The sequence below is a fragment of the Setaria viridis genome, chromosome 9, assembly GCF_005286985.2.
Source record: "Setaria viridis chromosome 9, Setaria_viridis_v4.0, whole genome shotgun sequence".
Lineage (NCBI taxonomy): Eukaryota > Viridiplantae > Streptophyta > Magnoliopsida > Poales > Poaceae > Setaria > Setaria viridis.
The window spans coordinates 32,829,500-32,839,692 of NC_048271.2; the positions used below are offsets into that span (position 1 = coordinate 32,829,500).

A 10,193-nucleotide genomic window follows, 5' to 3' on the forward strand; every position below is an offset into this window, starting at 1 on the left:
CCACACTACCACTGATGATGGTTCGGATTAATATATTAATGATTATTGACAAGCCCTGTGATTTTTTCAGTTTTTTTCAGTTACCTGTGCACTAGATGTACTCTATGAATTTGAGTACTCATACAAATTTCCTTTCTTACAAGGCAGATTGAGGCAACAAGTACCAGAGATAAACAAAATGTCAGACCTCTGGCCCTGCTGTTGGCCATGGGTGGACCCCGGCGTCGTCCACCAGCAGGTTCTGGGCAGCTTGCAAGGAGGACGCAAACCTCTGGCCCTAACGCTGGCCACGTGCGGACCGTGGTGTTGCTGATGCATGGTGCAAGTGCTTTTCACTCATGTAGAACAACATCCAAGAAAACAGCCCCCTCTCTCTAGTTTTTATGCTGAAAATTGTAAAACAGTACTTGATATTGTCTTGAAACAAACCCCTCCAATGAAATGCAATCATGTGGGGACATCCCCCCCCCCCCCCCCCCCCCCCCCCCCCGGTTGACCCTCAAAAAACAAAAAATAAAATAAAATGTCAGATCAAGAGGCATCATCTGGGTACTCTATTAATCAAAATTACAGGATAGCAGATAGAAGGAAGAGATCAGTTCTTGCTGATGCTGCTCAATCTGAACATGTGTCGCCAGAAGAAACTGAATTACTAGATCCTGCCACCCTCAATATGAGGCCACAAGACATTGTCTGGCTACGACATACCAAGAATCCCCTTCCAATTGCCATGGAGCCATGCACAAGGAGCGAGGAAGAAAAGGAGAAGATGCACATGTATGTGGCCAAATTTTTCTACTAGTGCGGTGTGCCACTGGATGCAATCAGCGCAAGGAGCTTTGAGGTTATGGCGGAGGCCATCGGGCAATTTGGGCCTGGGTATGAGCCCCCTAGCCTTGATTATTTGAGGGAGCCTCTCCTTGACAAGACACTGAAGGAGATGAACAAATCAAGGGAGAAGCATGAGCGTGAATGGAGAATGTACGGCTGTACTCTCATGATAGACTCATGGACAGATAGGAGGAACCAGCGGCACCTAATCAACTTCCTCCTCAATAGTTATCAGGGGACTTTCTTCCTGGAGCTTGTTGATGCATCTGATCAATCACATGATCCAGTAATATTAACAGACTTAATAGAGAAGAATTGAGGTAGTCGGTAGGTAGTGACCAATGATGCTCTCAACATTGGGCAGTATGCAACCTACTAATCGAGAGGAACCCCATGCTGTTTTGGACCCGTGTACTGCACAGTGCTTGGACCTTATGTTGGAGGACATTGGGAATCTAAAAGAGCTTAAGAAGCATATTGAGCTTGCCAAGCACATCACTACATTTATGCACAGGCACGCAAGGCTTCTGAAAGCAGCAAGGGAGAAGATTGGTGGGAAAAATCTTGTGAGACGCACAGCTAGCCGATACTCAACAGCTTTTCTAACTTTGAAGAGGTTGTACCAGAGAGGCATTGAGATGTGTTTTTGATAATGAGGACTGGACTGGGTTCAAATTGTCGAGTACCGAGGCAGGAAAAATGCAACATCGTGCTTTCTACCAACTTTTGGGATGTAGTGAAAGATTGCGTAAGTGCATCAGAGCCACTTCTTATTCAGTTGAGGTTAGTCAATAGTGATGATATGCCAGCATTGCCAGGGGTTTACGCTGGTATGGATCTCGCTAAGAAGAAAATCAATGATTCTTTTGCAAACAAGCCTCTAATACTAAGGAAGGTGATGGATATTGTGGAGGGGAGGTGGGCTGAACAAAATGAGCATAAGCTGGACGAGGCTGCACTCTTTTTGGATCCAAGAAAATTCTATGACATCAGAAAAAATGACTCTGCGTATGCTTGTAAACAACGGATTATGTTTAATGATGTGCTTGGCCAAATGGTCGTAGGCGATGCTGACTTGGTTGCTAGGATAGGTGACCTGATCAATATGAGAACATGCAAAAGAAGCTTTTGATGTGAGATGGCAATCATGGGGCAAAAAACAATGTATCCTTGTATGTATTACTGACATCTTTATATACTCAAGTGAAATCTATTTATCTTTGTGACCTTTCTAACATTGGTGTTATGTGTGAATTTTAGATAAATGGTGGACTTCCTTTGGTGGCATCGCTATTGAGGTCCAAAGGTTTGCTAAGCGTATTGTTGGTCTTTGTTGTTCAGCTGCTTCAGGTCATGAGCGAAACTGGAGCACCTTTGAGTATGTAAGTAACTAAGCACGACCAAAAGTACACTAGTGTGGGAAGTTTAGCTGTTAGTAAGCATAAATTGACTTACATAATTTATGTCTCTGCCTGTGCTTTCTAGATCCATACAATACAAGAAAAAATAACCCACTGGAGTACAATAGGTTGAAGGATTGGACTTATGTTGCATATAACTAGAAGTTACTAAGAAGATTTAAGACATGGCATGGGCTAGGAATCAAATCTAACCCTTTGATCCTAGAAGAGTTTCAGTTCCAGTGGGACAATGAATTTGCCATGGGTGCCAAAGAAGTTCAAGAAAGGAACGATCATTCATGGCTCATGCCATTGAAACCACCAATGCATTTCACATGCTTCCAGATCGCACTGTTGCTAGGAGAATGGATAATGAGGTGACCAATGGGCTAGATTCAGGCAATGAAGAAGATGCACCTTTTGTGTTTGATGATGGAGATGTTGAAGATGATTGTGGCCCGACTCCACCCGCTACTCCTCTTGAAGAGAGTGGTGAACAGAGTGGTAAGAAGGGCCATGCAGGATGTTGTGCGAATATGTCATGTAATTGTGTTACAGAAATTTCATGTTAAGGTAGTATGGCACTTTTGGAGGATGTTACCTTATTAATTATGTGGTGCTTGAGAACCTTGGTTAATTTCAGTGTTAGTGTGGTACTCTGTTATTCAATTTGCTTTTCTGCTTTACGAGAATTAACTGGTCTATCTAGTTGTTCCTCCGGTGTCCAAGACCAACTCCCATAGTCGTAGCTGTCTCTCATTCGTCGGATGGAAAGTGAAATCAATTCTTCCTGTGAGCATTTCTTAGTTCATCGTACTGTTGATCCGTTGTTCTTTGGTTTCCTTTTTGCTGGTATCAACAGCAGAAGCAAAAAGAACATACCTGCTGCTATTGGCTGGCTGTGAAGTGGAGTTTCAATCAATCATCAGGTTGTAACATGGTTCGTACATTGGCCCTGGGTATGTCCCAACAGGGATGTTGGATTGTATTTTTTTTCCTTTTCTAAATTTGCAGCTCCTTGCATATTCTTCAATCTAATGGGCAGACAAATATTGAGAGGTCACTGCATCTTGCATTTCATTTATCATTATTTGAGACAAGGATAATATTGAGAGGTCACTGCATCTTGCATTTCATTTATCATTATTTGAGACAAGGATGCTTCAGAAAGTTCATCTTTACAGCAGGTGCAAAGGTCGGATAATTTGGTTTGCCAGTATAACTGACTTAGCTGATCAATATGAGGACAAGCAAATAAAAGTTTGGAGATAATTTTGCAATCTTTGCACAAAAAACTATGTGTCCTTGACTCCTTGTAAGTACTACTGGCTTCTATATGCATTCAAGGCCTTGTTTAGTTCCCCCTTTTCCTAACTTTGGCAATATGCAAAAAGAAGATTCCTCATCACATCAAACTTGCGATACATGCATGGAGTACTAAATGTAGATGAAATCAAAAACTAATTACACAGTTTTGTTCTACTTTGCGAGGCGAATCTTTTGAGCCTAATTAGTCAATGTTTGGACAATAATTCACAAATACAAACGAAATGCTACAGTTGCGCATTTATGGTAAAATGCAAACTTTGCCGCTCCCAATTTGGGAACTAAACAAGGCCCAAGTTCGAGGTAATTTTCTCCCTAAGATTTTCTAACTGTGATAGTCTGGATTTTAGAGATCTTTGGTGGGAACTGTTTGCTCCATAGGCTTGCAGTGCGCATTGTTGCCCTTTGTTGTATCGGTCTTCATGAGCGAGATTGGAGCACATTTGAGTCTGTAAGTAACCTAGCACCCTTAAATTCATCAGTACACAGAAGCTAAGCTGTCAGTAAGCAACTATTAACTTACGTGGTTTCTGTCTCTGCATGTACTCTGTAGATCCATATGAGAAAAAGGAACACCCCAGAGTACAAGCGGGTGAAGGTTTTGGCATAAGTTCAATATATAACAGGAAGATTGCAAGAAGGTCTGATCCGCCGTACGTGTTGGGTTTGTCAAAACCTAAACATCCTCGAGTGCCGTTCACAGCATAAGAAACTATTTGACCTCGCAAGTTCTACGTCAAATATAAAGAGGCGTGGAGCCTTTCTAGCCTCGCAAGTTCCGAACTGAGAGTAAAAGTCAATTACCCTCGAACGTCGCTAGCAGGTCTCAAAACTAACCTCGCAAGTTGCGCGTCGAAAGCAGAACCCTTTAACCTCGCACGCTCTATAGGGCACATCTAATAGTAAATGTCGTATCCTTGCCTCACCTCTGCTCCTGAAAGGACTCAAGGGTAGTGATTGACAACAATAATGGCTAACTCCTACTGGGTCGAGTGTTCGGGGTCAGTTCTGGACATCGAGCTTTTATCTTTTTACTCTTTACTAAGGAATGATGCTTGGAGAAGAACTATGCGAGGTTAGGACCTCTCTACAAGACTCAACGAAGCAGGCGCCTCGAGGCTGCGTGTTCGTCTCGGATCAGGATGAAGCCTCGAGGCTGGACGATCAGCTAAAAATGAAGATGAAGTATCGAGGTTAGAGGGCGGAAGGTGTGAGAAACGTGACCACGTGAAAAAGTTCAATTTGTACACTTGTTCCTTAATGACCTTTATGTACGGCATATCCTAGGGATATAGTGGTTAAGAGAGGACATTTTTGGAATGTAAAATAGGTCATGGATCGCTATAAATGGGGAGTCCTACCCCATTGTAAAGGAACAATGCTTTTTCAATTGAAAGGAATGCTCCGTTTCATTTGTAACCCTAAATCTGTTCGATGTTGAAATTGTTTGACATCAACAGAGGTGCCCATCGTGTTCTTAGCCACAAAACATCCCATGATACCACAAACAAAGAAGAAGAAGATTGCACCACAGGAAGTCGTTGAGGGCGAAAGAGAGAACCCTGCGGTTCAAAAGAAAAGACTTATCCCTATTGATCAAGATGACACAGAAACCATAGAGAAGTTAAAGAGAGTCAAGGCTAATTTACGAACAATAAGCGAGAAAAAAAGGCTAAGGCAGAAGCAACAAACCAAGCACAGTCTGAGACAAGCACAAGAAACGATCCGCTCAGAGCAGCAGAAAAGGAGTTGGCCTTGGTGCTAAGGCAACTCGAGACTCTAAACCAAGAAAAAGAAAGATTTGCTTAAGAACTGGAAGCTAGACGTCCAATGTCTAGCGACCCGAAAAAATAGCAAAACTAAATCAAGTAAAACAACAATTGGCAGAATTGCAAGAGGAATTGGATGAAATGCAATACTTACAAAACATGCCATCACAACCGCAAACATAACCACCACCCTCGAGACAGCAATATGTCGTGAATACCGCAAATATCCCGCAAGCAAATCCTAACCTCACTGGACACAACGTGCTAGTGATGACAGGCACCTATGTAGCAATCGATCAAAGATCTCCATTGTCCATAGGTCTGCAAACAGCTCTATATCCTCCAACCTACAAGACAATTTCACTGCCAAAGTTCAATGGCCAAAATGACTCTCGTTAGTTCCTCATGAGCTACGAAGCTGCAGTAGCATCAGCTAGAGAAGATGATGTTGTCTTAGCCAAGTCCCTAATCATAGACTGCGAGGGTGCCACACTGAACTGGTACTCACTACTCCCACCGTAGTCAGCATACAGTTGGATCGATCTCGAAACAAAGCTAATACAAAACTTCCAAGGCTTCCATCATGCAACAACAGACTCGAGTGACTTGTTCCACTACATCCAGATAGACAAAGAACCCCTAGCCAATTATGTCAAAAGATTCATACAATTGAAGTCAAAAACTTCAGATGTGGACGAAAGCGTAGCCATAGCAGCTTGCATCAAAGGACTAACACCAGGCCTGACAGTTCGCACCTAACAAGAAAAAATCCAAAACCATGGAAGCTTTGTTTGCCGAGTTGGAAAAATACTGCAGGTCAGATGAGGACCACAAAAAAAGAGTAATGGAGAGAAATCGCCAAAGGTAAGCCCAAAAAGATCAGAATTGGCAAACCCCAAAATACAATTTCGCACGATATCAATTGCCATATCCAGCTCAACATGTGCTACCGATCGAGGGTGCTCAACCCTCACAGCAACAAAGTCAAAATCAAAATGGAAAACCCAGCAGCAACAACAAACAAGTTACGGTAGGCAAAGAGGCGGTGACTCAGGCAGGGGAGGGGCCAAGGCAAAGGACGTCCGAGGCCACACAATCAGAACAACCAACCTCGAATGTTCTATTGCACATTTCATGGCAAGCAACTAGATCACGCGACCAACTTCTGCCCAGAAACAAAAAAGACTTTCGAAAGGATAGCTGAAAAAAAGAAGAGCAGCAGCGCCAAAAAACCATCCACCACACCTCTTTTTGGTTACAACAACCATACTGCCAAGTTTATACACAAATGAACCTCAATACTGCCCATACACCTAACCTCACAAATTCATTTTCCAATCCTTCCTTCAACTAACAACCCACAACGATGTGGCAACCATTGCCACAATTTCAATCTCAAAGTCAGCAAGCCTCGCAAACTGCAAGCTTCGCACCGTTCAGCCTCTACAAGAGATACCACTACCTTCACCAAATCTACCCAATCAAATACCCAAAGTCCAGCCTAATAATGGTGAAAATAGCAACCCCAAAGCCCTACCCACCTATGGCATGATAATGCCAATAGTAGGGGGATCCTCGCAAGAATTCAAAAATCCAAAAACCAATTCCAACACCTTGCCCACCTATGGCATGATCATGCCAATAGCGAGTGGATCCTCACCAGAGTTTGAGAACAAAAGGTAAAGGAAAAATTACTTCAGACAAATCCATTTGATCATCCCTGACAGACCACCAACTAAGCTAGAATGGGCACACATGCCCATTTCCTTCACGGAAGAAGACTTGAAACTCAAACAGCCTCGCATAATGACGCAATGGTGATCGAGGCTATTATTGCAGGATGGACAATTGCAAAAAGTACTAGTTGACTATGGAAGCTCAGCAGATATCATTTTCGCAAACACATTCAGAGAAATGAAATTGATCCTCACCTACTACAGCTAGCAGAAGTGTCACTACTTTGTTTCGGTGGAAAGCCAATATGAGCCTTGGGGAAAATCACACTACCAGTATCATTTGGAAACCTAGACAACGCCAGAATGGAACACATAATGTTCGACATTGTGGAAATGTACTATCCATACTTTGCTATCTTTGGCAGAGGATTCATCAACAGGTTCAATGTAGTGATAAGGCAGTTGTTCTTATGTATGAAGATCCCAGCCATAAAAGGAGTCATCACAGTTTACGGCGATCAGCAAACAACCAGAGACATTGAAAAAGGTGCAACTCCGGGGTAGACAAACGTACACCACTTAGCAAACTCCAACGAGGCTAAACCCTCACAAAAGAAAAAGCCATACGTTGAGCCTAGAAGAGATAAAGAAAAGGTGAAAATGAGTGCTGACGACGAAACCAAAAGAGTGCCACTAGATGAACATGTCCTCGATAGAGCTGTAGTCATCAGAGCCAACCTCAAACCCGACGAAGAAAAGTAGCTAATTGAATTCTTGAACAAGAACAAGGATGTCTTCGCATGGTCCGCATGTGACCTACAAGGAATTGATAGAGATATAATAGAACACAAGTTAGAAATAAACAAAGGCATGAGACCAAAAAAGCGGAAGCTTCAAAAAATATCAGAAGACAAGATACAAGCTGTTAAAGCAGAGGTTCAAAGGCTAGCTGATGCCAATGTAATACGTGCAGTTATGTATCCTGAATGGATGGCAAACACAGTTCCGGTCAAGAAGAACAATGGCAAATGGAGAATGTGTATAGATACAAGGCATGCCCAAAAGATGATTTCCCACTAGAAAGGGTTGACAAGGTGGTAGATGACACTACAAATAGTGACATGTTGTCACTACTAGATATGTTCTCAGTCTATCACCAAGTATGAATGAAAAAAGAAGATGAGGAAAAGACGAGTTTCATCACTCCATTCGGGACATACTGCTTTGTGAGAATGCCCAAGGGGCTCAAGAATGCAGGGTCAACTTTCTCAAGAATGATAGCAGTAGTCCTAAGCACACAGCTTCAAAGAAACATCCTAGCTTACGTGGATCATATCGTGGTAAAAAGTGACAAACGTAAAGATCATATTCATGACCTCATAGAAACCTTTGCTAATCTGAGGGTAGCAAACTTAAAGCTGAATCCAGAAAAATGCGTATTTGGAATTCAACAAGGCAAGGTCCTAGGATGCCTAGTCTCAACCATGGGCATCGAGGCTAATCCAGATAAATCCAAGCTCTAATCAACATGAAAGAACTAGTTTTAGTAAAAGATGTGTAAAAATTGACAGGAAGAATAGCAGACCTCAACAGATTCATTCCGAGAGCTACTGAAAGAAGTCTACCCTTTTTCCAAGTGTTGCGAAGCTCCAAAAAGTTCGAATGGGGAAAGCAGCAAAGCAAAGCCTTCGCAGAACTAAAAGACTACCTAACAAACATGATGAAACTATGCCCGCTCGAGCCAAAGTCCCCCTTGTTGTTGTACTTGTCAGCCTCGAGCTCTGCAGTCAGTGCTGCCTTGGTCCAAAAAAAAGAAATCGAGGGTAAACTAAGACAAAGGTCAATGTATTTTGCAGCAGAAGCACTATTAGGGTCAAAACTGTTCAACTCGGAGTTAAGAAAAATCGCCTACATTGTAATCATGGCAGCGTGCAAAGATATTACTTTGAGGATCACAGAATAGTAGTAGTCACCAACTAGCCGTTTCACGACCTATTCACAAATAGAGAAGCCTCGGGAAGAATAACAAAATGGACATCAAAATTGTCCGAGTACGTGGTGGATTTTGAAAAAAGAAGTGCAATCAAATCACAGGTCTTAGCTGATTTCATAGCAGATTGTACATCTCCACGTAATAGCCAAACTGAGGAGATCGAGGTCCCATGGATCATACATTGTGATGGGGCTTGGTGTGACAAGGGGGTTGGAGTGTCAGCCATTATCACTTCACCCTCAAGTGTGAAAATTAGATACGCCACGAGGCTTGATTTCAAAGGCAAAGCAAGGTACACCAACAACACTACAGAATATGAGGCATTGCTTCTGGGGCTAAGGAAAATGAAGGCTTTGGACCCAACAAGTTTTCGTTGTGAAATCAGATTCAAAATTAATACAAGAGTATATCGAGAAAGAGAGTGAGGCTAGAGAGCCGAAGCTTGTTAAGTACCTAGCCACAGTGAGATCAATAGAAAAATATTTCAAGGGGTTCACCGTCCAGCACATTCCAAGGGCAGAAAATGATGAAGCAGATAGGTTAGCAAAAGTAGCTGCACAAAACCAAACCATGCCGCTAGACATATTTTACGAAGTCATTCATTCACCATCAACAAAGGAGCAAGCCTTGAGGGTTGTAAACGCAATCACTAGATTCAACTGGAGGGCTCCAATTATGGCCTATCTCAAAGGACATTACGAGCCTCACGACGAGGCTGAACTAAACAGAATGAAGCAAAGGGCTAGGGGCTATGCCATAGTCAATGGAGAATTATACAAATCCGGAATATCGGCTCCTTGGCTACGATGTATAACCTCGGAAAGTGGCAAAGAATTGCTAGCTGAAATCCATAGTGAATTTTGCGGTTCTCACATCGAAACCAGAGCTCTAGTGGGCAAAGCTGTAACGAAAGGTTTTTTCTGTCCAACCATGATCTTCGACGCTCGAAGCTTAGTAAGAACTTGCGAGGCTTGTTAAAAGATAGCTAATCAGCAAAGAGCACCTTCACTACCTATACAGCTAATACCGCCAACCTGGCCGCTGCAGAGATGGACTTGGTGGGACCCTTGCCAACTGCTCAAGGCAACTGCAAGTTCGCAATAGTAGCGGTCGACTACTTCACCAAATGGATCGAGACTAAGCCGTTGGAAAACATAACCTTGAGTTCTATGCAAAAGTTCTTTTGGTAGAATATCAT

General features: G+C 42.7%; 1 protein-coding gene across 1 annotated transcript; it reads left to right on the forward strand.

Annotated features, from left to right (window-relative positions):
• The first annotated feature begins 847 nt into the window (after positions 1-847).
• LOC140221182 (uncharacterized) lies at positions 848-4,167 on the forward strand. The gene is made up of 7 exons (XM_072290496.1): positions 848-1,117; positions 1,254-1,397; positions 1,610-1,847; positions 2,092-2,181; positions 2,577-2,735; positions 3,908-4,008; positions 4,111-4,167. Exons 1-7 carry the CDS (start codon positions 848-850, stop codon positions 4,165-4,167), a joined length of 1,059 nt encoding a protein of 352 aa, XP_072146597.1.
• Positions 4,168-10,193: the final 6,026 nt, after the last annotated feature.